Below are 13,470 nucleotides of genomic sequence, written 5' to 3'. Positions count from 1 at the left end.
ACAACAACTTACACACCCACGAGCGGAGGAATTAAACCGAGGGAATCGACAGGCTAGATTAGAAGAGTTTCGACAGTGTTCAAAATGTCTCTCTTCGTTCTCGCCGAAACGCCGGCAGGGTACGTTTTGACTTGGAAATGAAAAAAGCCCAGCGTGGTGGGAACGTTATGGAAGCTAATAAAAAATCATAGCTACGGTCTGTTCAAGGCTGCCGACAAGAAGCTTCTGAAGCGCGATGAGCTCTCTTCCGGCCCTACCTCTTCGGAGAAGATCAACGAAATGTAGGTCGCGTTCCCAAGAAAGCCAATGGCAGTTGATTTCCGCGAAACGCACGAGACAGCGCATACGCGTTACAACTTGGCGAACCCAATCGCAGGAAATCCTGCGTGTTAGTACAGCAATGCTGACCCTCGAAAAGGCTCAAGTTGAAGTCCTTCGTCAAGTTCGATAGCTCCGCCGTCGCCGTCGAGGAAGCCGCCGGTCTCAAGGAGGGTCGCGTTCCGCCGTTGCTCGCCAACCTGCTCAAGGAGCTCAAGGACGAGAAGAAGGCTTCCCTTGCCGTTGCCGACCTGAAGCTTGGTACTGCCATTGGCAAGCTTCCCGACTTGAACATCCAGGCTGTCTCCGAGGCCGCCTCTCAGGACCTGTTCCGTGCTGTTCGCGAGAATCTCTCGTCCCTGATTCCCGGCCTCACCACCGAGACCATGGACCGCATGGCCCTTGGTCTGTCGCACTCCATCTCGCGACACAAGCTCAAGTTTTCTGCCGATAAAGTCGACGCCATGGTTGTCCAGGCGATCAAGCTGATAGACGACCTCGACAAGGAGCTCAACGTTTACGCCATGCGCACCAAGGAATGGTACGGCTGGCACTTCCCCGAGCTCGCCAAGATCCTCAACGACAATCTGGTCTACGCCCGCCTTGTCGTTGCCGTTGGCATGCGCCAGGACTTCAACGATGCCGACCTCTCCGACATCCTCCCCGAGGAGCTTGAGACCCCCGTCAAGACCGCTGCAGAGATTTCCATGGGAACTGAGATCACCCCTGAAGATTTGGAGAACATTCAGTTGTTGGCTCAGCAGGTCATTACCTACTCTGAGTACCGTGCTTCGCTTTCTAATTACTTGGAGAATCGTATGCGCGCTCTTGCCCCCAACTTGACCGCCCTCGTCGGCTACCTCGTCGGTGCTCGCCTCATCGCACATGCCGGTTCTCTGATCAGCTTGGCCAAGGCTCCCTCGTCCACCATCCAGATTTTCGGTGCCGAGAAGGCCCTCTTCCGTGCTCTCAAGACTAAGCATGACACACCCAAGTACGGTATCATCTACCACTCTTCCCTCGTCGGCCAGGCTACTGGCAAGAACAAGGGAAAGATTGCCCGTTCCCTCGCCGCCAAGACCGCTCTCGGCCTGCGCGTCGACGCTCTTGGCGACATGGAGAACCAGGACGATGAGGAGGAGCGCAGCCTTATTGGCTTGACCAGCCGCATCAAGCTCGAGAACCTGCTCCGCAAGCTGGAGGGCAAGCCTCTTCTGCCCAAGGGTGTGGGCGTGGGCCCCGACGGCCAACTCACCACACCTGGCGGCTTCAGCCTGAAGGAGTCCCGCAAGTACAACGCCGACGCCGACGGTATCGAAGATGCCGAGACCAACGGCAAGCCTGAGAAGAAGTCCAAGAAGCTCATCCAGGTCGTCGACGAGGAGATGAAGGATGCCGACAGCGAGAAGGAGGACGAGGACGAGGAGATGAACGACGCCAGCGAAGAGGAGAAGAAGAGCGAAAAGGACAAGAAGAAGGAAAAGAAGGACAAGAAGCGTGTCTCCATTGCAGCGGCTGAGACTCCTGTCAAGGAGAGCAAGAGCGTCAAGGGCACACCCGCGAAGCTGAGCGAAAAGGAGTACGAGCGCCTTGCCGAGGCCGCTGGTGTCAGTGTGTCCAAGTTCAAGCGCAAGTTTGAGCGCGGCGACGTCCAGCTCGGCGAGGACGGCACGCCCGTCGTTTTCAGCAAGAAGGAGCTGAAGAAGCTCAAGAAGGGCGAGGACGAGGCTGACGAGACGCCCGTCAAGGCTACCGACAGCGGCAAGAAGAAGCGCAAGCACGAGGACGACGAGACGCCCAAGAAGGAGAAGAAGCTGAAGAAGAAGCGCAGCTCTCTCGGTGCCTAGGAAGCCAAGCGGCGTCGCGTTTCTTATTCATAGACGGCACTTGGGCCTCATGTGCATCAACATATTGTTCAATGCGCTGTATGATACCTTGATCTCTCTGGCCGGCGTTTTGGGATGGACCTGGGGGGTTTATATGGTCTGATCATTGGATGGGCATAGTTTTTTTTTTCTCTTTTACTGGCAGGAAAAGTGCAATGTAATTGCTTGTTTAACTTTGCTGTTGGCTTACCTGATCAGCCATGGCATGTCTCCTCGTGAATGAATCAATTACCGTTGTCTCTCATTCAACGCGTACTTGCCAACCTCAGGCACTTGGAATATGCATGGCCGGTAAGTGACAAGGTGTTACAAACCCATTTCTCTTAGCCCTTTTATCCCGCCTGCGAGTCAATTATCCAGCGGCTATGCAATGTGTTATAACATACTACGATCCCACCTCTCAACTCGGCCATGCGCAGTGAGGCCAGTACGTTCAGGCTCAATAGTGTTGATTTTGTTACTACACTCAACTACACAGGTGGATTCGACCAAGCCGCACGATATCTCCGTCCACCCAAGCTCAGAGGGGAATGCAGCGACGGGTCTTCTCGTCCCGGCTGCAAATGGGCGGCTTCCCGGTCCTCAGGTTACAGCACTGGCCCAAATCAGCATTGAGAAACCATGCATAACTGAGGGTGTAATTACGCGGTAAGTAGCAGGTCCAGGACAGTCGCCACTACAAGAACAGAGATGCCGTGTCAGGCGTTGTCACTTTTGGTATTGCATCAGAGCCAAAGAGAACTCACGTGAGGTAGGTACCGCTGCAGGAGAGGGTGTCTCTCTGGCAGAAGCCGTTGCTGTTGCAATCAGGGTAGAAGCAGCACTTCACCTCATCTGGATCGTTGGGGCAGAGATTGGTCTTGGTGTAGCCATTGAGAGACTTGCATTTGTTGACTTTCTGGCAGGTGCCGTAGTTTCCCTGTAGAATCATGCCAGTCAGTATCAGGTGACGTTGGCAAATAGACGTAGGTAGGTCAGACCTTGCTATCCTTACAGTAGCTACCAATGGCAGCAAGGGCGCCCGGGAGGAAAAGAACCGGAATAAGAGCTGAAGCCTTCATGTTCTACGTTACAGTAGTATGATTGCGAAGTGGATGCAAAGTCAGTGTTAAGCTTCGATGTTTATTGGCTTGGAGGAGAAGCTCCAGTTCTTTTCGCGGAAGCAGACGCCTTTTATAGTTGACAATTATCGTGTGGAATATTCCGTTGAGCTCTGTTCTTCTTTCCTTCTGATATCAAAGATGCATTCCTGGCTTTAGATGCAAGCCACGCGGAACACAACTCCCCTGGATAACGAACAACAGAGCGAAGTGGGATTACCGGCTTGACCGATTGGTGCCCAGACTATGTACCATGCCACGGCAGAGGTAAGGATTAGAATGCAAAGCATCGGCGTCTAGGTTGATATAGAACTCCAATTACGTTGCTGAAATAAGTCGACAATGCTGCCATTTGGCTGCTCATGCCAGTCTTCATTGGTTCAAGTAAAACCTCCGGGCTTTACGAAAGAACCGAACAGGCTAACTGACGGGCACTTGCATGATGCATGTCAAGATAGATTGGCTTCCCCAACATATAGATGCCAATAGGGAAGGTGACTCGCTGTTGGACATGGCTGTCAAGCAAATTGCTTACATGGAGTCGGGGTAACAGAGAACCTGGACCAAGTAATAAAACGCAAACGAGGCGTTCAGCTGAAATGCAAGCCACAAATCCCTTCAACCACCACCGCCAATCGCTTATAATCACGCCATTGTGAGGGAGATGTTGTACCTGGCCGTCCACAAACTCAGCGAGACACATCTTGAGCCTTTACAAGTATATTGCAGTTCAGCATATAGGTATAAGACAACTACGGCCAGTATATGCTGCGCTTTGCAAGGAACAAAGTCACAGTGAGCCGCAGTCTATTTCTCGAGATGGTTGTCTCTCGAAGCATTGAGTGTATTGTCTAGCAATCCAAGTCGAAGTCTTTGACGATGGTGCGTCGGTAAGCTGTCTCACACCGACAAGCGAGGCACGTGACGCCCCGTTGGACCCACGTGATTCGATATGATGAACGCTGCAAGAGCATCAATCAACACGTTCCTATCCTCACGGGCGCGCGCACGTTGAACAGCCCTCGAGATTTGGATCGTGCCTCTCAAATCTTGGAGTCGGCTATGGAAGACCGACGGCGGGGAAACTTCCATGGTAACCGCCCACGACCTGACCTGCAGAGCCCGGAGCAGCTTAGCAACAGACGTGACGGCCTCGACTCGCAGGCCGATCATTCGGAGCAGTGGATGAACGATTACTATGACCGTCGAGCCACCAGAACTCATGGTCCGAACGGTGGGTTACGTCTTTTATTCCCTCGGAAAGTCAGGTTTATCATTGCGTTAGAGTTTCATCTGCATATCTCCCCTACTGTCTACCATTTTGCACAGCAGCTCCCATTACACCCACCAGCCGTGGCCGCTAGCCTCCCATCTAATTCACTCCTTTTGCACTCTATTGAAACAAGCGAGAGAGCGCTCGGGTGTGTCGTTTGTCGTCGAATGAGGCAGACAAGGGTCGTTTCTCCTCGGCAGGGGTCTCATTTCGGTCGCGGTTTGATGAGAAGTCTTCCTGACACCTTCGCTGCAGCCCAAAAGACAAGGGCTTCAATTGCTCCCACTCACTCACGAAATTGCGTGCGTTTCTAGACATTCAAGAAGCAAGCCGCCGGTAGCGCTTGAGTGGTTCGGGAGTTCATACACAAATAAGATTTTGATTGAGCACCGGGGCCAACCGCCGACCCGCCCTGGTTCATGCGGCCTTAGCCGTATACTAGAGTTCGGACGATTGCCCAAGTGGGAGGCGTGCCATGAGAGTGTTTGATTGTATCTTTCATTACATGATTCACACAGCTGCTGACTCATTCAACCTGCCAGGTAGCTCACATCCAGACGACCACATTTCCAGCGACGGCGAAGCCTTTCCCCCACAGCGTGTTGACTGGGAGGCTATGAGAGCCGGCCCCAACATGGAGGAATATCTGCGCAATGCGCCGATCCCGGAGTACTCTGACGAAGAAGGCATCAGTATGCCCCTTGATGACCTCGGCGAAATATCAGCCACCGACACCAGCGTTGAGGACGGCGAGAACGGGGACCATGCAGGAGACCATCACGAAGAGCCCGAGTTCGATGCCCTTGCCGCCGGGCTCAAGGAGATATCCAATCTGGGAAAGTTCACCGTCAGTAGCCACAAGCAGGGCAACGGTGTTGAGCAGCTGCGCAATGACAGTTTGAAGACCTACTGGCAGTATGTTGTTCTACAGTTTTGACTACCAGTACCAGCAATCGAGCTTACTGACTGGCGATAGATCCGATGGGCCCCAACCACATAAGCTAACGATATATTTCATCAAGCGAGTCGGTATCAGAGACATTCGCTTCTTCGTGGACTACAATGAGGACGAGTCCTACACGCCTACCAAGATCATCTTCAAGTCCGGCACCAGTGAGAACAACCTTGTTCAGTTCGCCACGATGGAAATGTCGCAACCCTCTGGCTGGCAGCATGTTCCTATTGTTGGCGCTGGTGGTGGCCCCGACGGCAATACGCTGGTCTCCTACGTGTTCCAAATGCAGATACTTGAGAACCACCAGAATGGAAAGGATACCCACCTTCGGTCCATCAAGATCTATGCTGCCGACACTGACGCCCCCAACGTCGAGCTGGGCAGTACGCACCATGTAAGTATTGTCTTCATCTTTTCATAGTTATGCCACTGACATGATTTCGTACCAGGTTGCGAATGAGGGGGTGGATGAGGAACCTGCCGACCCCTGGGACCTTTCCGTGCTCGAAGCCGGCCTTACCATTCCGGATTTCATGAAGGAACCTGAAATCCGATGAGGAAGGACAGATTACCGGTACCATCAGCCGGCTCCGTGAGTCCTGTCTCTAAAAGCTCTCGTGATATATAGGAGGCTTAGGCTCATGACCTCGGTAAGAAGGAATCGGTGTGGATGGATAGCAAACGTCACTGCGACTTATTTTCACTGTAATGATACCCCAGAATCGGATGCGGAAGAACCATGAGGCTCATACCAGTGCCAAAAGCTTGATAGCACGGTTGCAGCTCACGACTGAACGTCTCAGGAGAGCCGTTCGGCATTCGTGTGGCCAATAAGCTGGCCCTTCGTAATGGTACATTTATTTCTGTATGGCTAAGAATGTCTTACACATCAGTTTGTGACACTACGGTTTGTTCAGTACCTCGTCAAACACTGCCCAAGGCATCCTATACCTACCATCTAGCGCCAGCGGCTGAAGTCTGGCGTCCAGTCGAACGGCACCATGCACCGCACCCCTGCTGCGCTGGACGAACCATGTTCGATTCTGACAATGGAATCTGCACCTAGGAGTTTAACGTGGTAGTATCTGGACGGTTCGAGGCCTTCGGCCGTGTTTGTCAAAGTTGAACTCCGCTCCTGGAGCCAGTCAACAAACCTGGACTTCCAAAGAGTTTCGCGACACTCAAATGAACACTTGGGTCTGATGGAACAAGACAGCTCGTACCGGTATTAGCCCCTGCCGCCGATTTTAGAACAAGGTCGAACGCCACCATTTACACGCCTGCTCTTTCTCCTGAACCCGGGCTCTGGAGAGGACCCCTTCGAAGCACAGCTGCAAATCATCAATCTCGAAGATGCGCCTCCCTATGAAGCGTTATCCTATACCTGGGGAAAGCCCACTGACGAGGCGAGGGATTACATCTGGCTACAAGGCTATCCTTTGCCCGTCAAACCGAATCTAGAGGATGCCTTGCGCTCTCTGCGCTTGCCGACGCAGGTGCGCCGACTATGGATCGACGCCCTCTGCATTGACCAGTCGAACTTGGACGAACGCTCTCGCCAGGTTCAGTACATGAGGTTAGTTTATAAACATGCCGCCCGCGTGATTGTTTGGCTGGGCCTCAAGACTTCTGGAACTCAAGAGGCATTCCTAGCCGCGGAGAGGCTTGCGAGGATCAGAGAATACACTCATCCCGGTCCGAACGCCGCGCAACTTGATACCGGTGCCTCGCAGCAACTGATGAGCAGCATGGCTGATGACCTGCCCGAGACCTGCATGATTCATCTGAACGAAGTCTTTGAACGGCCGTACTTTAACCGATGTTGGTGTGTACAAGAAGTGGTGGCATCGACATGGGCAATCGCCAAGATCGAGGACTTAGAGATGTCCTTTCTCGACCTGATCGCGTCGCTAGTAATCCTCGCCCGATGGAAAGGGGAAATCTCAATCCACCGACCTTACGAGCTGTGGAATCTGATTCTAATGCGCCGCCAGGCGACCATGACCCAGGGCCGGCCCAAAGTCGAGGGCTCAATCGGCTCGTTTCTCGGCCTGCTCGAACGGACCCGGACGCTGCAGGCGACCGACGACCGCGACAAGGTGTTTTCTCTACTGTGCATCTGCGATGAGGGATTGAACCCCGTGCTGGCGCTGACGGGGGTCTTTGACAACAATGACAGCTGGCGCATCCGACTGATCCGTCGAGGCTTCACGCGTATCAACAACTTCGTCAACGGGCTCGCACCTAATCTCAACTTTGGGCGGCCGAGAGCTCTGCGGCCGGATTACAAAAGGGAGACGGTGCTGGTTTACTGCGATCTGACGCGGTTCCTCATGCGGAAGCAGCCGAGGATCTTGGACGTCCTTGATCATGTACAGCATAACGAAGACCCGGATCTTGGGGAGTACCCATCATGGGTGCCGAAATGGTTCGACCAGAGGACTTGCTTCGTATTCAAGGGGGCATATCTCGCCGGTTTCTGCGACGGTCACTTCCGGTACTTTGCTGAGCTTCACGACATCCCCGTCCGAGACGATCCCGTGCAACCAAGGGTTTTGTCGTTGGATGGGTATCATGTCGATGTGGTGCAGAAGACAAGTGAGACGTTCGACTTTGGGTGGGGATCGCGGGCAACAGCATCAGCTATCTTGGACGCCTGGGATCAGCTCTTCGGTGTGTCTATTGCGCCCAGGTGCGGACAGAACTATCGAGACGGCAGTCTGCTCGATGTAGCATTCTGCAAGGCCGTGTTGGCCGGTGTCCTGGGATCGATCATTGGTCACAGTCACCTTCTCACTCAGAAGCATGGGGGCCTCAACCCGCTCTTCGACGACCGCACGCGGAGACCACCCGAAGAGCTTGACGAGGAGGTTCGAGACCTTGCCGAGACGTTTCTCACCCAGGTGGCTGAGTTTGGTCTTCCGCTGACGGCAGATGGGTTCGGACATCCAGGACGGGAGGAGAAGTTGCAGACTTTTGGCGCCGGGGCGCGGACCTATTCGAATAACCGGCGGGTGTTCGTGACTCGTGGCGGGCGTGTTGGCATTGGATCCAAGATGATGCAGCCGGGCGACGATGTCGTCGTCCTCTTCGGAGGCCGCATGCCGTTCATTGCGCGGCCCAGAGGGTTACCCAGAGGGCAACACTGGCACCTGGTTGGAAGCTGTTATGTGGTTGACGATGAGTTGATGTGGGGGAAGATCACCGAGAAGGTGAGATCCAACCGCGGCGGTCCTCCGCGAGTGATCTTTGAGTTCCACTGAGCTGCGGTCGCGAATAAACTTTTCGCCACCTCAACGGCCACAAGGCGCTTTCCTTTATCTCGTTGTCGTCGGGCCTGATGATCATGTTTTCGGAGGCTTGGGCGGTCATTTTCATAGTAGTAAGCCAGGCCAGACTTCTTTTCTTGCTTTCAGTGGTTCTTCGGTCTAATCTGGGCGCAGACGGAACCCCCTGTTTTGCACCGAGCAAGTGGGCGGCTATCATCGAAGGCTCCAAGGACTGGGCAAAAGATTTCACGGGCAGGCGGAAGATCCCCACCGCTGCCTATGAGGTCTTCGCCGAAATGGAATATGAGAATGCTGAAGTGTTGCTGAAAAAGTCAGACCGCAGATTCGTCATCAAAGCGGATGGCCTCGCCACGGGAAAGGGTATTATTCTTCCCGGGACGCCCGAAGAGGCAGAGAAAGCTGTAGAAATGATAATGCTCAGCAGCAAATCCGGCAAATCTGGTGAAACGGTAATCATTGAAGAGGACCTGGAAGGCTATGAGATCAGCGTTCTCTCCTGTCATTGCCCCCTGGCCAAGACCACGATCGGGCTCATGACAGTGACAAGGGATTGAACACAGACGGTATGAGCGTGTAAACACCGGCTCCGTCCGTTTCCGCCGCAGAAATGGCCGAAATTGAAGAAACCGTTATTCGACCAACGGTTCGTAGTCTTGAGCTGAATGGTGAGTTCGCCCGGTTCTTAAAGTGCTTGAGTATAACTCTCGATTTGGAGGCCCCGAGACGTAGAACACGGTACTACTCCTTTCAGACGAAGCTCTTCCTGATGTCAAATTAATTGTGCCTTCGGAATTCGCTTGCAACATCACTGTCACAGCGGGTGGGTATCCGGAATCATATCGCAAGAGTGATATCGTCCAGATGGACACGTCTCCCCAATGTGAGCCGATTGACGCTTCGACGAGACAGCCGCTCACACCCGCAAGTGTACACATCTTCCATGCAGGCACTGAACGAGTTGGTAGTGAACCAAGAACGGCAGGTGGCCGTGTCTTGTCCGTCGCAGCGACTGGAAAAGACTCTCAAAGAAGCAGTCTTAGCTGCCTACGTAGGATTCGAAAACATCCACTTTGAAGGCATGTTCTACCGAAGGGACATTGGTGCCAGGTAAGCCAGATCGAAGCTCGGCCGTCATAAACGTCTGGACTGACACAGCTCTCCTTGTTCCTTGAAGCCGGTCCCAGGAGGGGGTGTCGGGGATGATCCTTAGGGTTGAGGCAGCCCAGTCGGAGTTTGCTCCGTTGCCGTCCAAACCTTCTTGTTGGGACAAACCCCCTCTCGGTCTGGGACGACTAGGTAATGGGAAGAGAGGAGCAAATGTAGAAAGCCGCCCGAAATAGCTCGGCGTATGTGTATGTATGCCTAATTTAATCTACAGTGTCCTGTCGTGCACCATCCACTTGACCACCTCTTGAGTTTGCGGACTATTGATAGGACACTGTACGTTGCAGAGGGTTCGAAGCGTCGATATATCAAGCAAGATATTAGGCTCAGCTCATACGACTGACTCACAGATGTCTCAAATTGAGGAATTGGGGTGCGAAGCTTTGGAAGTTAAACATAGCCAGCCACTGACGCATGGACGGGACGCGAAGGCGAGGTGCAGGACGCAGGCGACCGATAGAGGCGAAAATAGACCTTTTTCGTATGATGTCATATATCAAACAGTGATTATTATGTTATATATATTTCACAGGCCTCAACGGCGGAGCTCCCGTGATTATGGTCAAGCGCCGATTTTAGTCGGGCGGCTGGCCGGTTTGATCCAGCGACCTCGGAGAGCACCACCATCCACTTGCGATGCACGTCTTTGTTGTCCCGGCGTCACCCAATACTGGGCAGGCCACAATTTAAGCCCTTTTAGACGATGCCTCCAATCTCTACGTGACGGGAGTCTACCGAGACCTGGGAAGGGTGCCTGCCGAGTTCCGAGATCACCCGCGGGCGACGTCGCCAATGTCGGGACCCTCAAGTTGGCCGGCGCGGACGCTGTCGTGACCATCACCCCGCCATTTTACTCCGAGTCCGAGCCGACCGCGAGGGCACGGGAGATGGCTGCAAATGTCAAGTATGCCATCGGAAGGGCGGTGGGTACTGTGCAACGGGTGGTGTACGTGTCGAGTGCGGGGGCTCACTTGGAACATGGTACGGTGAGTTTGGTCCAAAGAGTCGAGATAAATAGCAGCTCCGGACGATTTTTGGGTGAGTAACATGAAAATGAGAAACATAGGGCGTGGTCAAGACAAAGTATGAGGCGGAGCAAGTCCTCACCGGCGCCGCTCCTGAAGTGGTCTTTGTCCGGCGCGCCTACTTCATGAAGAATTGGAAGGCAGCGCTTGAGACGCTCAAGGCCGAGTCATCGTTCTTCTACTCCGTCCTGTGTCCCGAAGACTTAAAAATCCCCATGATATGTGATGGCTGCGACGACTGGTGATGTGGTTGGCATGGTTGAACACTGATTCACACGAAACAACAGGTATCAGTGAGAGACATCGGCCAGACGTGCGCGGCGCAGGTGCTTGGCGCGAGATCACCGCTGCTGCACAACTCTCATGTCTTTGACCTCCAGGGCCCACGGCTGTATTCGACACGGGACGTCCAGAGGGCCTTTGAGGCGGCCCTGAAAAAAGAGGTTGAGTTGAGGCTGGTGAGAGATGAAGAGTTGGAGGGATTATTCGCGCAAACCTTCAAAAAGTCGATGGCGGATATGTTTGTGGAGATGACTAAGAGCTTCTTGCCGGGTGGTATCATGGCTGCGGACACGTATGGAGGATACAAGGTGCGGAGGGGGATGGATACCCTGGAGGAGGGTTTGAGAGGCTTATTGTCAGATTGAGACTACAAAGAGGTGAAATTGCAAACCATCGTCATGGCATGCGGTCGAGGGAACAAAAGCTTGTTAGAGAGAGATGGGATAGCCAAAGTTTACAAAGAGTACTTGAAGGTTGGATTTGCGAATTCCTTCAACAACAACAAGACCCGCCTTGCTAGCTCAATCGGTAGAGCGTGAGACTCTTAATCTCAAGGTTGCGGGTTCGACCCCCGCGTGAGGCTCAAATCCTCACCGCGATTGGTACAGCCACTCTTACGGGTTCTTCCTTTTTCTTTTTCGCTTCTGCCGCGACTTTCTTTGTGGTGTAAACATCACCTGTCCTGTGAGATACTTATCCTGCGCGCCCGAGTGGCTTTGTTTTCTTCTTTCCTACTAGTCGTTATTGAAATCGCCCTATATAGGCCGCACCTTTTGGTTTAACCCAATTGGCCTTTTCTTTCTTTCTTACTGGTCTTGTCCAGTTTAGTGGGCCAGAAAGGGCCCGGAGCCGAAGCCGAAGCTAATCAAGCCGAAGGGGGCTTACTGAGCGATGATGATATGAGATTATGAGATTCATACTTCTTCTCGCCCCGCCATTCGTCTCATTCAATTAATTCGGGTGATTGTTTTTGGTCAAAAGACAATATCGTCCTGGTTATATGTGCCTTTTTAACAACCTCTGATCTTGCCATCCAACGCTTCCGCTTACAACATCCTCAGCATCCGCGTTGATGATCGGCTCCGTCTACGTGCCTTTCTTCTTTGCAGATGCGTACGCCATTCGCTTAGGTGTCGACCCTAATGCCTCTTCGGCCGTCTGGCCCCGAACTGGCTTGCCGACAAGTACGGCGGCATGACCATCACGCTGCCCGGCTGCATCGGCTCCGCCATCGTGCTTTTCCTCTTCCGTTTCGCGCACGACCTGCCGGGACTCATCGCCATCTCCATCGTCTACGGGTTCATCTCGGGAGGCATGGTCTCGCTGCCGCCGGCCACGATCGCGAACCTGACGGACGACTTGTCCGAGTACGGGACGAGGATGGGCATGGGATACACGATCGCTAGCTTCGGCGCGTTGGTGGGGAACCCGATCGGAGGCGCAGCGCAGAGGCCGCAGGGAGACGGGACGGCGGACGTCCAGAGGGAGTTCCAGGGGACATGGACCTTTGGCGGAGGAGTCATGCTTGCGGCTGTTATCTCGATGGTCGTCTCTAAATGCTTGAGGATTGGGTCGGTCTGGAGAGGAAAGTGTTGATGACACAGCGTACGGCTTGCTCCTGGCGCTCGAACGTGCCCATATGATAACTCGACTCGGAAAGCTGATACTGCAAGAAGGCGGATTCCGATCTCATACGAGCAATGCGGGCCAAATGTTGACGATGGCGACGTAAGCCCGCATCTGTTGCAAATACCAAAACATACTGTTTGCAAAAGAATGAGGAATGGCTACAACGGCGGTGATCTAGGCGAAGGTCTTCTGTCCGCGGATCAGGACCTGGGGCCGGAGACTCGATACTCACTTAGCAGTTTGCCCATATTTGTGGACGTGGACATCGGCTGAGAGGAAATGTCTATAATCTTGTTTGTCTCCTTCCACGAGAATATGTGTAAGAAAGAGGAGTATTCATCGCTACTAAACATGGATCATAACCAGCGCCAGTGTCGTGCTGTATGATCCAACAGGCTGCTGGGCAGGGTATCATTACCTGCAATCATGCATATGGCCCTTCCGTCTTCTTTGCGCCGTTATCGCCATGACAATCCACCGTCTCGGCATAAAATACGTGCACGGGCGATCCCGAGACCAAACAAAATCCCATCTCTTACACGCTGCTC

At 53.5% G+C, this 13,470-nt stretch overlaps 5 protein-coding genes and 1 non-coding gene across 6 annotated transcripts; 5 read left to right on the top strand and 1 right to left on the bottom strand.

The window, feature by feature from the left end:
- Positions 1-84: 84 nt before the first annotated feature.
- LY79DRAFT_509004 (NOSIC domain-containing protein) lies at positions 85-2,165 on the top strand (the record flags this gene model as incomplete). The annotated part of the gene is made up of 3 exons (XM_060554011.1): positions 85-119; positions 192-281; positions 419-2,165. 3 exons carry the CDS (start codon positions 85-87, stop codon positions 2,163-2,165), a joined length of 1,872 nt encoding a protein of 623 aa, XP_060417442.1.
- Positions 2,166-2,946: 781 nt separating this feature from the next.
- LY79DRAFT_667176 (uncharacterized protein) lies at positions 2,947-3,265 on the bottom strand (the record flags this gene model as incomplete). The annotated part of the gene is made up of 2 exons (XM_060563341.1): positions 2,947-3,123; positions 3,185-3,265. The coding sequence occupies 2 exons, from the start codon at positions 3,263-3,265 to the stop codon at positions 2,947-2,949; spliced, it is 258 nt and encodes an 85-aa protein (XP_060417441.1).
- Positions 3,266-4,187: 922 nt separating this feature from the next.
- On the top strand, positions 4,188-5,013 carry LY79DRAFT_48734 (uncharacterized protein). The gene has a single exon (XM_060553298.1). It carries the CDS (start codon positions 4,367-4,369, stop codon positions 4,889-4,891), a length of 525 nt encoding a protein of 174 aa, XP_060417440.1. The 5' UTR covers positions 4,188-4,366; the 3' UTR covers positions 4,892-5,013.
- A 69-nt stretch (positions 5,014-5,082) lies between these two features.
- LY79DRAFT_577167 (anaphase-promoting complex, subunit 10-domain-containing protein) lies at positions 5,083-8,795 on the top strand (the record flags this gene model as incomplete). Its single annotated transcript, XM_060559859.1, is given in 3 exon segments — positions 5,083-5,492; positions 5,509-5,926; positions 6,765-8,795. 3 exon segments carry the CDS (start codon positions 5,083-5,085, stop codon positions 8,793-8,795), a joined length of 2,859 nt encoding a protein of 952 aa, XP_060417439.1.
- Positions 8,796-9,097: 302 nt separating this feature from the next.
- LY79DRAFT_577166 (uncharacterized protein) lies at positions 9,098-11,256 on the top strand (the record flags this gene model as incomplete). The annotated part of the gene is made up of 4 exons (XM_060559858.1): positions 9,098-9,271; positions 9,640-9,929; positions 10,519-10,972; positions 11,053-11,256. The coding sequence occupies 4 exons, from the start codon at positions 9,098-9,100 to the stop codon at positions 11,254-11,256; spliced, it is 1,122 nt and encodes a 373-aa protein (XP_060417438.1).
- Positions 11,257-11,803: 547 nt separating this feature from the next.
- On the top strand, positions 11,804-11,876 carry LY79DRAFT_t65. Its single transcript has one exon. It is a non-coding gene; the product is annotated as a tRNA-Lys (tRNA).
- The last annotated feature ends 1,594 nt before the right edge of the window (positions 11,877-13,470 follow it).

This window comes from Colletotrichum navitas (genome assembly GCF_030913465.1).
Source record: "Colletotrichum navitas strain CBS 125086 chromosome Unknown LY79scaffold_11, whole genome shotgun sequence".
Taxonomy (NCBI): Eukaryota; Fungi; Ascomycota; class Sordariomycetes; order Glomerellales; family Glomerellaceae; genus Colletotrichum; species Colletotrichum navitas.
Note: the sequence above shows the minus strand (reverse complement) of the source record. Positions and strands in the feature narration are given on the sequence as shown.

Bases quoted from the DNA above. Each gene is read 5' to 3' on its own strand.
- LY79DRAFT_48734 (XM_060553298.1), top strand. From the start codon at position 4,367: ATGGAAGACCGACGGCGGGGAAACTTCCATGGTAACCGCCCACGACCT.